Source organism: Castor canadensis, chromosome 11, assembly GCF_047511655.1.
Source record: "Castor canadensis chromosome 11, mCasCan1.hap1v2, whole genome shotgun sequence".
NCBI lineage: Eukaryota > Metazoa > Chordata > Mammalia > Rodentia > Castoridae > Castor > Castor canadensis.
The window spans coordinates 27499028-27518549 of NC_133396.1; the positions used below are offsets into that span (position 1 = coordinate 27499028).

Consider the following 19522-nt stretch of genomic DNA (forward strand, 5'->3'; position numbering starts at 1 on the left):
ATAGAGTCTCTCAAACTATTTGCCCAGGGTTGGCTTCAAACCACCATCCTCCTGATCTCTGCCTCCTGAGTAGCTAGGATTACAGGTGCGAGCCACCAGTGCCTGGCTTTCAATTCTTTTAAAATACAAAAATGTTAATGATTATACTACCTCCCCAAACTTTCCACGTAATAGAGTGCTTATTATTCTTATGACAAAGAAATAAGAAGTGTTTTTGTTTTGATAATAAAGTTTAAAGGTGAAGGCTTAAAGGTATTTTACTAGACTAAGATATTCATACCAAATTAAAAAGGCAAACAAGTGTTGATAAGGCGAATGGGAAGCGAAGAAGGGTCAGGGTATGAGGCTCTAATACTTATGCCTTCAGTTGTCAACATTTTTCCATTTAACGTTTTTAAAAATGGAATTTCATTCAGAGAAAGGAAAGGCAGAATTTGAGAATAGTCTTCAAACAGCTTTTTTTTTCTTTTATTATTCATATGTGCATACAAGGCTTGGTTCATTTCTCCCCCCTGCCCCCACCCCCTCCCTTACCACCCACTCCACCCCCTCTCTCTCCCCCCCCAATACCCAGCAGAAACTATTTTGCCCTTATCTCTAATTTTGTTGTAGAGAGAGTATAAGCAATAATAGGAAGGAACAAGGGGTTTTGCTGGTTGAGATAAGGATAGCTATACAGGGCATTGACTCACATTGATTTCCTGTTCGTGTGTGTTACCTTCTAGGTTAATTCTTTTTGATCTAACCTTTTCTCTAGTACCTGTTCCCCTTTTCCTATTGGCCTCAGTTGCTTTTAAGGTATCTGCTTTAGTTTCTCTGCGTTAAGGGCAACAAATGCTAGCTAGTTTTTTAGGTGTCTTACCTATCCTCACCCCTCCCTTGTGTGCTCTCGCTTTTATCATGTGCTCATAGTCCAATCCCCTTGTTGTGTTTGCCCTTGATCTAATGTCCACATATGAGGGAGAACATACGATTTTTGGTTTTTTGAGCCAGGCTAACCTCACTCAGAATGATGTTCTCCAATTCCATCCATTTACCAGCGAATGATAACATTTCGTTCTTCTTCATGGCTGCATAAAATTCCATTGTGTATAGATACCACATTTTCTTAATCCATTCGTCAGTGCTGGGGCATCTTGGCTGTTTCCATACTTGGCTATTGTGAATAGTGCCGCAATAAACATGGATGTGCAGGTGCCTCTGGAGTAACAGTCTTTTGGGTATATCCCCAAGAGTGGTATTGCTGGATCAAATGGTAGATCGATGTCCAGCTTTTTAAGTAGCCTCCAAATTTTTTTCCAGAGTGGTTGTACTAGTCTACATTCCCACCAACAGTGTAAGAGGGTTCCTTTTTCCCCGCATCCTCGCCAACACCTGTTGTTGGTGGTGTTGCTGATGATGGCTATTCTAACAGGGGTGAGGTGGAATCTTAGCGTGGTTTTAATTTGCGTTTCCTTTATTGCTAGAGATGGTGAGCATTTTTTCATGTGTTTTCTGGCCATTTGAATTTCTTCTTTTGAGAAAGTTCTGTTTAGTTCACGTGCCCATTTCTTTATTGGTTCATTAGTTTTGGGAGAATTTAGTTTTTTAAGTTCCCTGTATATTCTGGTTATCAGTCCTTTGTCTGATGTATAGTTGGCAAATATTTTCTCCCACTCTGTGGGTGTTCTCTTCAGTTTAGAGACCATTTCTTTTGATGAACAGAAGCTTTTTAGTTTTATGAGGTCCCATTTATCTATGCTATCTCTTAGTTGCTGTGCTGCTGGGGTTTCATTGAGAAAGTTCTTACCTATACCTACTAACTCCAGAGTATTTCCTACTCTTTCTTGTATCAACTTAAGAGTTTGGGGTCTGATATTAAGATCCTTGATCCATTTTGAGTTAATCTTGGTATAGGGTGATATACATGGATCTAGTTTCAGTTCAAACAGCTTTTTAAAAAAATCTCTGCTGTCTTAAATCTTTCTACCTTCCTCTCTGCAAAAGGCAATGGCTCTGTACCCAAGGGAAAAGCATTCTACTGTTAACTCAAGGAGCTAGAGAGCAATTAGTTTTCTAAAAGCAAACAAAATAATAAACAGTTCTATATCAGCTTTAGGTGCTAATAAGTAAGTTATAAATAATGGCTAAATTCACAATTTTTGATAAAATAATTTGCTTCTAATCCTTACTTTCCAATTCTGTTTACGTCCAAACACTATAAAGTGCCATGAATCATAAAAATGTTCACACTCCTTGACCAGCTTCCTTAAATATATTCTAAGAAAATTATCAAAAGGGAGGAAAATCAGTAGAAGTGAAAAAAATATTTACTGCAATATGACTCACTATACTAGAAACAGCCAACCAACAGAGGAAGTTTCTGTTTTGTTTTTCTTTCTTTGCATGCTGGAGATCCAACGCAAGGCCTCCAGAATGCTACCCTACCAGTAAGCTAGGCCCCTAAGCTAGTTTACTTTTATTTTTACCCTGATTCATTCCTTCATTCCATAAAGGATTTGAGACAGGTTCAAGAATATTATTTATGTATAAAATGTGCGTCTGGAGAAAAACAATTTACATATGCTACCAGATAAGGTTCAAACCATTTGTTATAAAATTTGTCCTGAGTTCTGAGTAGCTAAGGAAGAAAAACAAAATGGCTATTAAATAATTCTCATTAGAGAAAAGCCAGCTAGCTCTTCAGTAAAACCAAGAATTGTTAGTAAATGGCATAGCTTTTGGATGCTCAATATATGCAGGCATTTAAAAAATAAAAAACAAGCTGGGTATGGTGGAACACATTTGTAATCCCAGCTCTCAGGAGGCTGAGGAAGGAAGATCTTAAGTTTGAGGCCAGCCTAGGCTACATAGTGAGACTCTGTCTCAAAATATAAATAAAAAAAAAAGAAAGTAAAGATTATACAGAAAGGAAAATACTTATGAAAAATTTAAGAAAAAGTTACAAAATTATATAGACACTTAAACTTCAGTGATATTAAGAACATGATACATATAGAAAAAACGCTAGAAAGTCATACACATAACCTTCTCCCACCCCCACAAAACTATGATTTCTTTGACAAGGACATGATATTCTTCCTCTGCCATAATCACACCACAGCACACTACAACTACTAAGCATATCACAGCCGTTTACATTTTAATTATATAAAATGTCTATTGTGTTTGACTCTTTAAAGATAATAATTGGTTTGTAAGATAGGAGCAGTCAACATACAATAAAAACAATGAATATAAAGTATTTTCTGATAAACAACCCATTACTGTCACTATGGATAGCAAAGCTGATTAGATGTCAAGCACCAAACTATACTTTCTCAATTTATAAGACTTTCTCAATTTATAACTTGCTCACGCCACACCATATATATTTCAGGGTCTTCCTTTTTTTCATTTTAACTATCATATTATTGTTGTACTGAGGGTACATTGTGACATTTACATAAGTTCTTACTTATTATAGTTGAATTCGCTGCCATCATTCTCCTTTATCCCCCACTTCAGACTCTTCTTGAAGGCTAACAAGAGGTTAATTACAAAGAGTGTTACTGTTACTATCAGGTAAGAAATAATATAAAGCATTTAAAAAATGCTTTATCCATGCTGGAAAAGTTAGATATATCATGTTAGTCCAGAGTTTGAAAAGAGAACTAGAAAGCTCCAAAATCAAACAGTACCACAAAATTACAACAAAATTTTTATAGACCCAAATTCTCAATATTGAGTCATACCACAACCTGATAAATTCTGTACTATTGAAAGCTGTAAAGTGTGTCCTTTAGCTCAGATCCTATTTCTTTTTTCTTGCTTCTCAAGTAACAAATAAGTGCAACCAAAAATTCCCTTTTAATATAGGAAGTAGACTTTAGAGAAAAACTTGAACTTCTATTAAACTTCTACTTTTGGGCTGCTGGAGTGGCTCAAGTGGTAATAGTGCCTGCCTAGCAAGCATGAGACTCTGAGTTCAAACCCCAGTACCAACAAAAAATTAAAATAAAAAATAAAAATAAAAACCATTGTAATATTAAAAAAAAAACCTACTTTAAAAAAGGGCATGTGCTCTAAAACACATCAATCAGAATTGAGATGCTCAGTCTTTTAAAATTACACTCTTTACACATTGTACAGATAAGAACATGGAACTTGAAGCTGGACACAGTGGTACACACCTGAAATCCCAGCACTCAGAAGGTTGAGGCAGGAGGATTGCAAGTTCGAAGTCAGCCTGGGTTACATAGCAAGACCTGTCTCAAAATTATCAAATTTTTTTTTTTAAATCTAGCCCAAATCTGTCTTCTAATATGTAAAAAAGAGCTAGGCATGGTGGCATACACCTGTGATCTCAGTTACTCCAGATGAGGCGATAAAATAGCCAATGCAGGTAAAGTTACTGGGAAACTTATCTGGAAACAAAACAAAACAACACAACCAAAAACAAACAAATAAAATCTAAAAGCAAAATAATAATAATAATAATATTACAGTCTGACATATGTCAATAATATTGGAATTTGTTTTCATCTTTTAAAAAGCACTTATTCCCAGTCCTGGATTTCCAATACTACAGAGCACTGATGGTATTTATGATTACCTCTTACCACTATCTTTTTAAAAAATAAGATCTATATTGGAGATTTGAGGAAGGGACAGATAAGGAAGTAAAACAAACAAATAAAAAAATAGCCAAGTATTTTTAAAAATTGGAAAAAAAAAGAATAAAAGCACTTGATAAGAAATTCCTTTCCAAGTCAAAAGAAAATTTTCTACTAAAACCTTTGCACTCTTCAGAAATCAAGAAAAAACTTGATAACTTAATGTGCCTTTAGTGTTTAATTCTAAAATACTATATAATCCCTGATATGAAAGCATAATCAAGTCAGGATTAAAATTATCCTCAGTAGCCAAATATTTTTCTTCTTTAGAGAATGCTCAACTTTTAAAATGTGCCAAAAGCTTGCAACTGCTATAAAACTGTTTCTCCAGATGAGTGTAATGTGATTCCAGTATGCACTCTAGAATCTACTACAAAGTTTCTACGTCTTCAAATTTCTGCAGTAGAACCATAGAAGTTGATGCATTCAGTGTAAACCAAGGAAAGGTACACAACTCCAGGTATCCTCAAATCTAAAACCACAAAGTCATAACATAGCTCATTTTGTTTCATTCAATTTGGTTTTTGTTACCAAATATCCATTGGCTGTGTTCTAAGATATCTAATAGTCATGTGAGCTCTTGAATTTTCTAGAATGTTTGAGCTCCAGATTCCCAGTGATTTGAATTTAACTCTGCTAGGCCCTTCTACAGTTCAAGAGGGTACATTCAGTTCTCACATACCCTCCAAGCCTTGTGGTGAAAGTTATGGATCATGAATGGCAGGTATCACTAGGTAGTTTTAAGGAGTGAGGTGGGAAGAGTAACTGCTTAACTATCTCTTGAAAGCTGGGATTCTGAAAGTTTAAAATGCTGGGAGAGAAAAGAAGAGAGCTCTCTGCCTAACTGTTTCAGATATGAAAATAAGTCATACAATTTCTCACTATTTCTTTGTCTGCTTTTGACTTAATTAGTTCCATTTTCATTAGCCAAAAAGGGAAAATCATTCTTGAGGTTTGAAACAATTTTTTTAAAAGTCAAGAACATGAGCCCGGAGCTGGTAGTTCATGCCTGTAATCCTAGTTATTCAGGAGGCAGAGATCAGGAGGATCGTAGTTCAAAGCTAGTCAGGGCAAATAGTTTGTGAGACTCTATTTCGAAAAACACAAACAAAAAAACAGGACTGGTGGAGTGGCTCAAGTGGTAGAGTGCTTGCTTAGCAAACATGAGGCACTGAGTTCAAACCACAATGCCACCAAAAAAAGAATAACATGAAATTATATTAAAAGTGAAATAATGAATTTCCATTCCTCTAAGTGCCCTTACTTTTCCATTAGAAAAGAACAAAAAAGAGACTTCATTTTTATACATACTTCAAAATTATCTTCTCTTATATTTCTAAATTTCAAAGCAATACAGAAATAATGGAATTCTGTGTGCTTGATGAAAATTAGAAGAAATGATGCACACACATGATGAGTTGTAGAATAATGTCAACTACAAACAGGCTGATGAAGTAAGTCTTATAGGTATCTTTGATTTCTGCATACATGGGTACCATATGAAATGTAAACAAAAAAGAACTAACACTAGCACCCAGGATTTACTCACTCTTTGATTCTGGGATGGTAATTCCAAGCATATATTTTAAATCCTCATCAAACGTCAAGATGAATAATCACACTTTCAGAGCCCACTCTTTAATACATACTTAGGAGGAGAGGTATTTTCACTTACTCTGGTCAGCATAGTTTTTTGCTTTGAGTTCAAGTTGTCTTGTTTGAGATTCTAGAGATTCCACTCTGGTCTGTAAATCCTTTTTTTCCTGTTCTTGAGAATCTTCAAATTCAATGAATTTCTAATAAAGAAGAGCAATACACATTTTCATCAGAGAAACAATATACATTTTCATATTTTCAACTCTTGTTTCTTGGTATGAAGAATGGCAATTATGCATTAACTACTTAAAAAGATCTCAGAATTGTGAACTTAGGTTGATTTTAAGATTCTCTATAAAAACTATGCTTAAAACCTTCAAATACAGGAGTAAAATTATGACAAAAATCATTTGTTTAGTAAGGTGTCTCCACTTCATATAGTAGACACTGGAAAATACATATATATCCTACTAAAAAATATAATAAATCTTTAGTGTACTTCCATACTCATCTTGAGTTCAAAACAATTTTTAATCCATAATATGTACGAGGGAACAACAGAATGAAGGAATTATCAATAAATATTTGTTAGATGATTATTCGAGTTTGAGGGTAGTCTAGGGGTACAGTGCTTGCCTAACATGTATGAGACCCTGGGTTCTAGCTCCAGTACTGCAAAATAAATAAATAAAATAGATAAATAAACAAAATCAATAGTAAGCAGTCTTATTTATAGCTTCACCTGAACCATGGAGTTTAAATTCCTAAGACAACAGCATGGGTTAAGAGTATCTCCACCAATCAAATGTAATGTACTAAAATTATTCCCATCAAGGGGATCATGGTTAAATGCAATCATCAAATCTCAGTCTTCATCTTTTTTTTTTTTTTTTTGGTGATATTGGAGTTTGAACTCAGGGTCTCATGCTTGCTAAGCAAGTGCTCTTACTGTTTGAGCAACTCCTCCAAATCTATCTTAATTATTTATTATATCAGCAACATCTGACAATAGATCACTTACTTCTGCTTAAAACATTTCTCTTTTTTTGTTTGACTTCCAGGATTTTTCCTTATTATCTTCCTACTTTACTAGTTGCTGCTTCTTGCTCCTCTTTGCTACTGATTCCTCTTCTCCCCAACTTCTTTACATTGGTATACTCAGTCCTTGAACAAATTTTCTCTTTCTTGTTTGTTTATCTATTTATTTATCTATTTATTTACTTTGAGACAGGGACTCACAATGCTGTCCAGGCTGGCCTTGAACTCTTGATCCTCAGTCTCTGAAGTAGCTGGAATTATAGCTATGTACCACTTCCTCCTATGTGTCTGACTTCCTCCTTGCTTACTCTTATTCTTTGGTGATCTCATTCATTTTCAAGGTTTTATATACTAACTATATGCTGACAACTACCAAATTTCTATCTCCAACCCAGACCTGAATTTCAGATTTGTATGTCCAATAGCTTACTGAACTTCATTTGGATTCTAACAAGCATCTAAATTTAGCATGTCAAAACCTGCTCCTCTTCTGGTCTTCTCGAGTTCATTAAATCACTATAGACAATTGTTCAGCTCCAATACTTTGGAGTCAGCTTTGGCTCTTCTCTTTCTCTAATACCTCATTTCCAATCTAACACCAAATCTACCTCAGATCCAAGCAATTTTCATCATCTCTAACACCATGCTCTATTGCCTACATTATTGCTATAGCAATATTCTCCTAATTAGTCTCCTCACCTTCATCCCTGCCCCTCTACAATTCATTCTCAGTAGTTAGGGGGTCCTTCACAAATAAGTCAGATTTTCTCCTCAAGACCTTCTGACCGTCTATATTGTTCACCACAGCCCTCACCATAGTTTCCCTGGGCCTAAATGATTTGTTATCTCCATCCTCTGACTTCTCTGACATCACCCCCTATTTAGTTGCCCACCCTGCAAGTCAAGCTCCTTGCAGTTTCTCCAACACTCCAAGCATTTATTTGCACTTGCTTCCTACTGCTTGGAAGTCTCTTCCTCCAGATATATAAATGGCTTGCTTCCTCCTTACTTCCTTCATGTCTTTGTCCAAATGTCACCTTGAGACCTCACCCATTTCCTATCTCCCCTCCCTACTTATTTTTCCAGAGCACTTATCCCCATCCAGCATTACTAAAAATCTTTTAGTAATTTTTCTTATTTATTACTTGCCTGTCCTCACTAGAATGTAGGCTCCTTATGAAGGCAGAGACTTTTGTTTTATTCATTGCCATATCTCCAGTGCAAAGAACAGTGATAGCACATAACAGGTTCTCAACTAGTTGTTAAATAAATAAATAAATCTTTCAGAATAAAAATTTAGATTTAAAAAAAATCTATATTATTTATATTTTACTTTTTAAAAATTTGAAAATATTTGTATTTAAAATTTTTTTTAAAAAATGCATTTACAAAAATGTATAAATCACAAAAAAAAAAAAAAAAACCCAAAACTTATGTTTCATGGACTGGGGTACAGCTCAGTGGCAGTGTTTGCTTATAGCACGAGAGGCCCTAAGTTAGATCCCAAAACCAAACCAAACCAAACCAAACAAAACAAAAACAAAGGAAACAAAAACCTTAGGTTTCACTAAATACACCCTAGTTTTAATGTGTAATTTTCAATCCACTATCTACTTTATCAGTCCTCAAATGTTTCACTCACTGAGGAGGAGACTTCTGCCTACTTACATTGCCTTCCTTTGGGGAAATTCCTCTCCTCAGTTTCATGCTATTTCTATTCAGTCCATGTAATTTGATTGGTGTTGACTCCATCTCCCTAGTGGGAGATGAAACAGACTGGTCAGTCCTTTCTGTGACATCTGTCAGTTTTTAGGGAAAATACTACCTGCTATGGTTTGGATGTAGTTTGTCTCCACCAAAATTCATGTTGGAGTTTGATCTCTATTGCAGTAGGGTGTTAAAAAGTGGTGGGACTTTTAGGAGGTGACTAGGTTAAAATGGATTAATACCTTTCTTACATAAGTGAGTTCTTGTTCCTGCAGGACTGGATTAGTCACCACAAGAGCAGGTTGTTGGCAAGTGGGGTGGCCCCTCATGTTTTTGCCTCTTCCACACATGCCCATTGTCCTGCAGCTTATTCTACGAGTTGCAGCAGCCCAAGGCCCTCACCAGATGCAGCTGCCTATCTTGGACTTCCCAGCCTCCAAACCTGTGAGCCAAAATAAACCTCTTTTCTTTACAAATTTCAATCTTGGCTATTCTGTTGCAGCAAGAGAAAACAAACTAAGACATTACCTTCTCTTCTTCTGGAATCTTAAACTCTAAGACCTAGCAGACTTAAGCTGCATACTAATATCTTTTTCCAACATACAGAAACAGTAGGCCTAAGAATAAACACAATACAGAGAAAACAAAGAGTAAGGAGAAGGAAAACTTAATTAAAGATACTATTTAATTATCTGGATTTAATAGTTCTAGGAGCCAGCATTTTCCTAGTATTTTTTGCTTGTCTGTTTGTTTTCAGTTACATAAACCAGCAAATTCCTTCTTAAGTTTGTTTGAACTGTTTTCTATCACAAAAAAAGTGAAAGCATGCTAATATAGTCATCTACTTTCCCTTAGAAGTCATTTGATCCAATCTTTTAAGCTTGGAACCTATAACCTTTAAAACATTCATTCTTAATCATCAGGGATCTGCAGATCCATTTGGAAATCTGATACATGTATAAACCATGTTTTCCCATTAAAATGCCCCTGGTTCACAAAAATACTGCCTATTTTCCTCAGGAGGCTCAATGACCCTTAAATCCTTCTGCAAACCTCCAGGTGTAGCTCCTCTGCCCTATACTTTCTATGAAAAATTTTTCATATTTGTAAGGTTTCTGGAGAAATCCATTGAAAAGCCATTGTTCATTCTTCTAGAATGTTAATCTAAAGATGGCTCAGTGTAAGAAGAGCAAAGGTTATAGTAAATATAAGAGGAAAACTGACAAATGATTCAAAAAGGATCTACTGACCATTTACTACATGCCAGCCACAACGCATATGATTGTGAGTAGTACTCCTGCTTTCCAATGCTCACTGGCTGCAACTGAATGCAGGCAGATGGTAGAGGTTACACTAAACAGAAAAGCACCAACTATGAAGTCTCAGTTATTTCAACATTTTCCCTGGGTATATAAACAAAAACTAAGAATAAGAAAGTGTAATTATTTTTTGGCTTCTTTGAAAAAATGCTCCCTTGGTTAACATAACTGCTATACCTGGGTAAGTAACCAGAAATTTTTACTACAGTTTAGGCTTCTTTTGTGCTATGGATAAAATGCTGTTTTAAAGAACATATAGCAGATCCTTGCCAAGGATCTTAAAATGCCATGGCACTAAGTTCTTAAGAAATTATTTTACCACTATTTTGATTATTCAGAACTCCTTTCTGACTGACAGACACAGCTTCCATCTGCTTTGCTTCTTAGTGACCCAGTTTGGCTACATAAGAGCATGAATAATCCATAACTGTTGAGCAGTCATTCTTTGTTTCCTCTACAGTGTTATTTACTTAGACCCGCCTAGGTGATTCAAGCTTTAGGATTTTTCACATTTTATAATGACTGCTGAGGCTTTAAACCTGTATCACTTCAAGTAAATACAGTAAAAAGAGACAGTTTTTAAAAAAAGTTATGATTGTCTTGACCACCAGGGCTGTTTATCTCCACACAGAGACCTCTTGTCTCTGTAGTTTCCCTTCACAGGAAAAGACTGGCAATAATGAAAATACTGTAAGTAAATATGTACTCTCAGGCTAATTAAAATAGATAAACTTAGAGACTACAAATGAACTGCAATCTCTTGCTAGGGTGTGTATATTTTCTCCGTTCTTGTTCCAAGTAGTAGATCTTAAATGTTTTGGAATCATGAACTCCTTTGGGACTATTATGAAAACAGTTCCTTTTCCCAGAAAGATAAATATACAAAACACACAACTATACATTTAATTTCAGAGCATTTTCAAGCTCTAAAAGAAATAAAGAATGGTTTTTTTCCCCATTTATAAAAATTATGGGGTTTTTTTAGAAATAATTTCAAGAACTCTCTGCTGTTGAAAAATTCCAATTTTAAGTTTGTATTATGGCTATGGAACTTAGTGGAGGAGCACATTCTTAGCAAGCATGAGGCCTTAGGTTCAACCCCTAGCACCAAAAAGAGAAATAGCATATTATGTTTCGGTTCGGATATCTACCTTCCTTTAAAATGCTAACCACTAATTCACAGCAAAATACATATTTCTCTGTTCTGATAAAGCATTGAAATGCCTTTAACAGATCACACAGCCACTGAAAGCCCAGAAGGATAATCTTCTGGTACATACTAGGCAAGTGCTCTACCACTGAGCTATACTCTAGCCCAAGTAAACTTAACAGCCGTCACAGAGTAGTCAACTAACAAGTGACTGAAAAGTTCTAAATTGTTACACAAGAATAATATCTAGAAATAGGCTAGTTTGGGGGCCACTGTTTTGTACAATATCACTGTGATACAGGTAACCTCAGGAATGCAAGTAGCTACAGGGCACAGTAGCTCAGAAAACAACACATATAGTTAGCTCTGTATCTCCAGGGGTTCAACGTCCATGGATTCAAACAACTACAGGCTGAAAATACTTGGGAAAAAATTGTGTCTGTACTGAACACAGACAGACTTTTTTCCTTGCTATTATTCCCTAAACAATGTAGCATAATAACTATTTATAAATGTATTGTATTAGGTATTATAAATACTTTATAAAGATGACTTAATGGATTTGGAAGGATATGCATAGGTTTTATCACTACTACACCATTTTATAAGGATGCACTTGAAAATCCTCAAATTTTGGTATCCGTGAGGGTCCTGAACCCAATTGCCTTGAGATAACTGAGAGTCAATTAAAAAAAAAAGGAAGAAGGGAAAAAAATGGAGTACTCTATATAGCACTTAGCAATAATGTGAAAGTATGAAATATTGATATAAAAAAGTAAGAAAGAAAGGGCAGGGTAGAGCACTTGCTTAGCATGCTCAAGGCTCTGGGTTTGATTCCCCAGAACTGCAAAAATAAATAAACACTTATAATGAATAAATAAAAATGACATGCTTATTAATAAAATTGATAGAAAAATTAAATAGAAATGGAAGTGTCATAAAATTCAATTAGATGCAAAAAATAGAATTCTGGTAAAAAATGGTTTGCATCCATGGCCCTAATAAAAGAGTCCTTTTTTCTAGTTGGGGGTTGGAAATAGAGTATAAGGGAAGTAATGAGAACTATTTTTTTCCTATGCCTAACCCTTTCACATTAGCAACAAAATAATTAAGCAGTAGATGGCATTGCTTATAGTAAAAAGAAAGTCCTCAATGGGGCTTTCTTTCTGCTTCTCTTCTATGCTCAGAGATCTTGAGTGGGCCAGGAGCACATGTGACTACTTCTGAACTTCACCCCTAGCTTTGCAGACTACAAACATGGCTGACCCTTATTTTAAAGTCTTCTTGATTTACTTTAAAGAAACACACCTGCTTTCTACTCCTGTAATTTCAACTTAACACAAACTGAGATAGCACAGAAGTAGGGACATATCCCATTCTGTCACTTTCTAGTCAAAGAAAAAAACTGTCACAAATAAATAAAGCCATACATGTAACTACAATCACTGTTCTCCAAATATCAGCAGTACAGAATAGGCAGCTGAGCAGTATGAAGATATTTATTACAAACTTTTAAGTAATATCATTCATAAGAGTTATTCTTAGATAACATGTTAAATATAAAATTAAAACCTTTATCCACCATCCAATATAAGCACTTATTTTGTGACAGCAAAGACACACACAGTAAATGTTAACAATATAACATGCTAAATATTCTCAGGTGCTGGGAATGTAGTAGGTTACAAGATGGCCCTGGTCCCTATGTGTCCTTGTCTGAAACTGATAGCAGAAGACAAAGATCTTGCATAATTCAACAGTCACCTAATTCTAGGTTAATGCTAATAAGAAATAGGTGGTATTTCAGTTACTACCTAAGTGACACCAACATGGGATAACAGCACATTGATTTACAACTTACTCTCAGACTTGCACCTGACAGGATTCTTCTTCAAGGTTTTCTGAGATGAGAAGTTAACATTTCAAACTGAATATGAACATTTGTTTTTGAAATCACACAGTTCAAGTTTGTCAGCAATGTACCCAGTCCCTCCTCCCCCCGATACTGGGGTTTGAACTCATGCTTGTGAGGCAAGCACTGTACCACCTGAGCCATGCCCCCAGCCCTTTTGCTTTATTTTTCAGATAGAGTATCATGGTTTTTTTGTCTGTACTGCAATCCTCATACTTATACCACCCACATAGCTGGGATGACAGGTGTAAACCATCACACCCAGCTTTTTATGTTAAGATGGGACCTAACTAACTTTTTGCCTGGACTGGCCTCAAAACTCAGTCCTCCCAATCTCTGCCTCTTGTGTAGCTGGAATTATACCCATAAGCTACCAAACCTGGCTTGCACACTTTTTGATAAAAGTGTATGTTAGGGGAATTAACAACTTAGGAAATTCCCTAAGACATGTAAACTCATCCTGAAAGATGAATGAAAGTTCATCAAGCAAAAAGAAACCAAGTTTAAGTATAGAACAGCTAAACTTAGAAACATGGGAGAGCGAATGGCCTGAGATGAGGCTGGAAAACAGACAAGGACCAAATGATACAAGGCCTTGAAAGGGGTTGGCGGGATCATTCTTAGGATACTGAATACCATCCATACTTTGAAAAGCTCAATCTCACTGGAGTCTGGGAATGCCAGTGGTGGGTGGGAGGTGAGAAGGGAATAAGAGTGTTTGAATGGAGATTGAAGGTTATCATAGTAATCCAAATGAGAAATGATTACAAACAAGCAGGCAGTGAGGAAAGAAATGAGGATCAATTCAAGATACTTAGAAGGTAATACAAACACAGCTGGGGACTAACAAAATGTAAGGGAGAAAAAAAGACTAAGGTCAAGAAAAAAAAAAAAAACAGATTTCTGGTTTGACCAATAGTGTGATGTGGTGTCATTTACTTAGCGAGGGGAAAGAGGTATAGGTAATATAGTAAGTAAATGGAGGAGGAATGTGAGTAATATAAAATGGATTTTCAGTACCCAGATGAGCTACCGATAGGTAGTCACGTGCACAATGAATATTTAGTTGTAAATAAGGTACCTCACCATGGGGAATATAAATAGTACTTGGAGGCTAGGAATGTGTATCAAACCCTTAGAAAATGTATTAAAAATATTACTCTTCTAGGGCAGAGGACATGGCTCAAGTGGTAGAACATTTGCTTAGCAAGTACAAGGCCCTGAGTTCAAACCCCAGTAACACCAAAAAGATAATAATAATATCCTTCTAATACACTGTTTTAGAGCTTTGATAACAAAACATTATATGTAGTGTGGTCTTACTTTTAGTTTGGAGAGATAAACAGGCAAAAGAAAGGGTTTGGGGCATATAATAAAGCACTGGTAGTGACTACCAGTGGTGAGATTTAGTGTGATTTGATCTTTTTTCTATAGCCTTAGCCTTAAAGAGCCTCGCTTTTTGGGTTTTCTTTCACAACAAACATAGACTACCTACATATTTTTAAATAATAAAGCAAAGGGAAAAATGTAAAATACAAGTCAATACTTCTTCAAAGGTGGCTAAACAGGAAACTTCATGCTTTTGCAATTCACCTAAGAAAAGCCTGGTATATCAAAATATTAATATTATCATTTGATCAAAAATAATTGTAAGGCTGGGAGTGGTAATACATGACTGTAATCTCAGCATTACAAGGCTGAGGCAGAAGGATCAAAGTTCAAGGCCAGCCTAGGCTACATGGCAAGGCCCTGTCTCAAAAAACAAACAAACAAAAAAGGTTGTAGATATTTCTCTAAGTGTAATTAATCAAAATCAAACTCTGAACAGAACAGATTCACTGTATATACCTCACTCATTCCTGTATTTTAAAGGTTTTCACAGAGCTGGGTGCCAGTGGTTCACACCTATAATCCTAGCTACCCAAAAGGTAGATATCAAGAGTATAGCGGTTGGAAGACAGCCCAGGCAAATAGTTCGTGAGACCCTATCTAGAAAAAACCCTTCGCAAGAAAGGGCTGGCAGAGTGGCAAAAAAAAAAAAAAAAAAAGTTTTTTACAACAAAGAGGTCCCAGTATAACTAGGTAGTTTCATTACATTACTATAATTTGTATACAGCAGCATTTTTATACAAAGTAAATGGGATTTGAAGGTTTTATCCTAGCCAGAGACATTCTGAGGGAGGAAAAATTAACAAAAAAATAAATGACTGCTCCTAGGATGTCTATGAACATTCAGGACTTGCCACACTCTATTACACTTGACTAGCATTAGAAAAATCATGATGCGATTAGAGCATTAACAAAATCATGGCAGGAGGCAAGCCAGCAGTTTTTCAGTTACAAAACCATCTTACCCTTGGAAATTCTGGCTACTCACCCCCAGAGTAAGAATGTCAGATCCCTCTGCCACAATGGTACAAAGCATACATCCCTCTCCCTTTTTCTTCTGTCTCTGTCTATCTCATGTATCCATTCTTTCTTTAAAGGGAAGATAATAAGAGCCTGTGAATGGGCTCTTTTTCAGCATGTATAATAAATACTAAGTAAATACCCTTTTCCCCTCTCAATAGCCAATTGCCAGAAATGCTATTGATATAACTTCAGAGAGAACTCTCCTGGTTACAACTAAGCATCACTTTAAAAAAAAAAAAAATGAAGTAATGGACAATACAGACTTATGTCAGGATCTAAAAAGAATAAGCTTTGTGGTGAAGCAAAACACTTGCAAGTCCAGATGGCTTATAGGGACTGTTTGCCCTACTGTTCTAGAGGAAAACAAATTATATACTTTGAAAGAGCAAGCTCTCAAAGTTTTAAAAAAGTATTCTTAGAGATTGTTCTTTGGAATAATGATGCTGAGGACGAAAGGGTGGTAGGGAAGTCCTTTAAATAGTATTTTGAGTATAGTTGTTTAAAAAAAATGATACCCCAGTATTGGAGATATAGATTAGTGGTAGATGGTAGAGCACTTACCTAGCATATGCAAGACTGGGGGGTGGGGAACAGGGCAGCAAAACATCCCCAGCATTGCAAAAACAAACAAAAAATAAAAGGCTGACTTATTGCCAAGTGCCCACGAAAGTATGCCCCTCCACTTACTCTGCAGTAACTGGAGGAAAATATTTCCATAATATTTGTAATTATTACTAAAGTTAGTTAAATGTAAATGGTTTGTGTTTTGTTTTGTGTGTGTGTGTGTAGTACTGGGGTTTGAACTCAGTACTACCCCAGTAGTACTGAGGTACTTTTTTTGTATTGGGTATTTTCGAGATAGTCTCGTGAACTATTTGCCAGGGCTGGTCTCTAACTGCGATCCTCCTGAGTAGCTAGGATTACAGACATGAGCCACCAGTGCCCGGCAAATGTAACTTCGTAAGTGGTCTCAAATCCAAAATGTAGAAATTCTGTAAAATAAATGATTTGGTTTCCTCAAAAATTAAGGTCAACGGCTGGGCATGGTGGCTCAAACTGCAATTCCAGTTTCTTGAGAGATGAAGATCAAGAGATTCATGGCATGAAGCTAACCAGAGCAAAAAGTTAGCAAGACCCCATCTCAACAAATAAGCCAGACATAGCCAGGAGCTAGTGGCTCGCATCTGTAATCCTAGATACATGGGATCGCAGTTCAAAAAAAAAAAGTTACTTGTTAACAGTTGAAACCTGGAAGATAAGCAAATTATGATAAATCCATACTGGGAATGGATTATAGGAGTAAGGGTGGGTGGAAAAGAGGGAAGCTGAGTCAAAGTCTAAAATCACTAGTTAGTAATATCCCTAGTAAGTCTCCAGCCTCATGCAAGTGGCCTTCTTGCTCACTCACACAGGAAATAGGAGGTCTGTTTTCTGAATGATTCAGAGTGATTTCAGACAAGGGACATTTTAAGCACAGTCAGGCAGGTCTCAAAAAAAAAAAAAGGGGGGGGTATTAAATGAAAGTCTATAAACCAAATAGTAATAGTGACAATGCCCTTTTGGTTCTGCCCTCACCCAGCTTCCCATAATGCAGGTAACTAGGCTTATCTACCCTCCACCAGTTACCCTCAAAATGGTTATCCTTCTCTGGAAGAATTCAAATGTCACTAAGACCATGGGCTACTGAAATCTGGGTTCCCAACAGTCAGTAAACTGCCTCTAGGTACACAGTTTCAGTTCCTTTTTTTTGTGGAATTAGGGTTTGAATTCAGGGCCTCACACTGCAAAGTAGGCACTCTACCGCTTGAGGCATACCTTTACTGCATTTTGCTCTGGTTATTTTGGAGATGATGTCTCCAACTATTTGCCCAGCTTTGAACCACAATCCTCTCCATCTCAGCCTCTCAAGTGGCTAGGATTGCAGGCATGAGCCACTGGGCAGCTGGCTGCTTCAGGTCCTTTTTTGGTGCCTCACTTTTAAAAAACATAAAGGGATAATTAAGGGTTATCAGACACTTAAAGCTGCAACCTGAGAGACCAAAATTATCAGGGGAAAAAAAATGGGATCTGAAGAAACAGACAAAGAGGGAACAAATGAAAACTATAATTAATATATTCAGAGACCAACAAAAAGTCACTGCTCCCATGAAACCAGAACAATATATATGCTATTTTTAAAATGAGATAGGGAGGGGGAAGGAAGAGCTCTTGGAAATTATTAAAGTATGAGAAGAATCAGACACCTTTCTTGTATTTGTTATACAAACTACTCCTTGGGGTATGCAAATACTTGATGAGGAGAAGTTCTCCTTTATAAGAAAATTTAGCTAGCTGGGTGCTGGCGGTTTACACCTGTAATCTTAGCTACTCAAGAAGCAGAGATCAGGACAATCCTAGTTCAAAGCCAGCTGGGGCAAATAGTTCATGAGACCCTATCTTGAAAAATACCCATCACAAAATAGGGCTGGTGGAGTGGCTCAAGGTGGAGGCCCTGAGTTCAAACCCCAGTACAGAAAAAAGAAAAAAATTAGCTAATAAATGTTGAAAGAATAACTGGGCTACAACAGCATCATTTCCCAACCCTTAATGAACGAATACCTGGACAACTATTGCTGGTTGTCTCATAAATGCTTTTATAATCAGGATCCATACAAGGTCTATGCAATGCATTTAAATAAAAAAATCTCTTGAGTCTCTTTTAAACTAGATTATTGAATTCTTTTCGATCAACAGATGACCTTACAATGGAGTATTATAAAGCCATCAAAAAGTATAATTCACCCTATACCAGTATTAACTCAAAATGGATCAAGGATCTTAATATCAGACCCCAAACTCTAAAGTTGGTACAGAAAAGAGTAGGAAATACTCTGGAATTAATAGGTATAGGCAAGAACTTTCTCAATGGAACCGCAGCAGCACAGCAACTAAGAGATAGCATAGATAAATGGGACTTCATAAAACTAAAAAGCTTCAGCTCAACAAAAGAAATGGTCACTAAACTGAAGAGAACACCCACAGAGTGAGAGAAAATATTTGCCAGCTATACATTAAACAAAGGACTGATAGCCAGAATATACAGGGAACTCAAAAAACTAAATTCTCTCAAAATTAATGAACCAATAAAGAAATGGGCAAGTGAACTAAACAGAACTTTCTCAAAAGAAGAAATTCAAATGGCCAGAAAACACATGAAAAAATGCTCACCATCTCTAGCAATAAAGGAAATGCAAATTAAAACCACGCTAAGATTCCACCTCACCCCTGTTAGAATAGCCATCATCAGCAACACCACCAACAGGTGCTGGCGAGGATGCGGGGAAAAAGGAACCCTCTTACACTGTTGGTGGGAATGTAAACTAGTACAACCACTCTGGAAAAAAATTTGGAGGCTACTTAAAAAGCTACACATCGATCTACCATTTGATCCAGCAATACCACTCTTGTGGATATACCCAATGTGACACAGGTTACTCCAGAGGCACCTGCACACCCATGTTTATTGCAGCACTATTCACAATAGCCAAGTTATGGAAACAGCCAAGATGCCCCACTACTGATGAATGGATTAAGAAAATGTGGTATTTATACACAATGGAATTTTATGCAGCCATGAAGAACAAAATGTTATCATTCGCAGGTAAATGGATGGAATTGGAGAACATCATTCTGAGTGAGGTTAGCCTGACCCAAAAGACCAAAAATCGTATGTTCTCCCTCATATGCGGACATT

At 36.4% G+C, this 19522-nt stretch overlaps 1 protein-coding gene across 10 annotated transcripts in view; it reads right to left on the reverse strand.

Annotated features, from left to right (window-relative positions):
• Spag9 (sperm associated antigen 9) overlaps positions 1-19522 on the reverse strand; it is a 125700-nt gene that overhangs the window by 94032 nt on the left and 12146 nt on the right. For all 10 annotated transcript variants that reach the window (XM_074046050.1, XM_074046053.1, XM_074046052.1 and 7 more), the window contains exon 2: positions 6331-6451. In XM_074046050.1, the coding sequence (XP_073902151.1) occupies positions 6331-6451 (121 nt within the window). The remainder of the gene's footprint in view (positions 1-6330; positions 6452-19522) is intronic.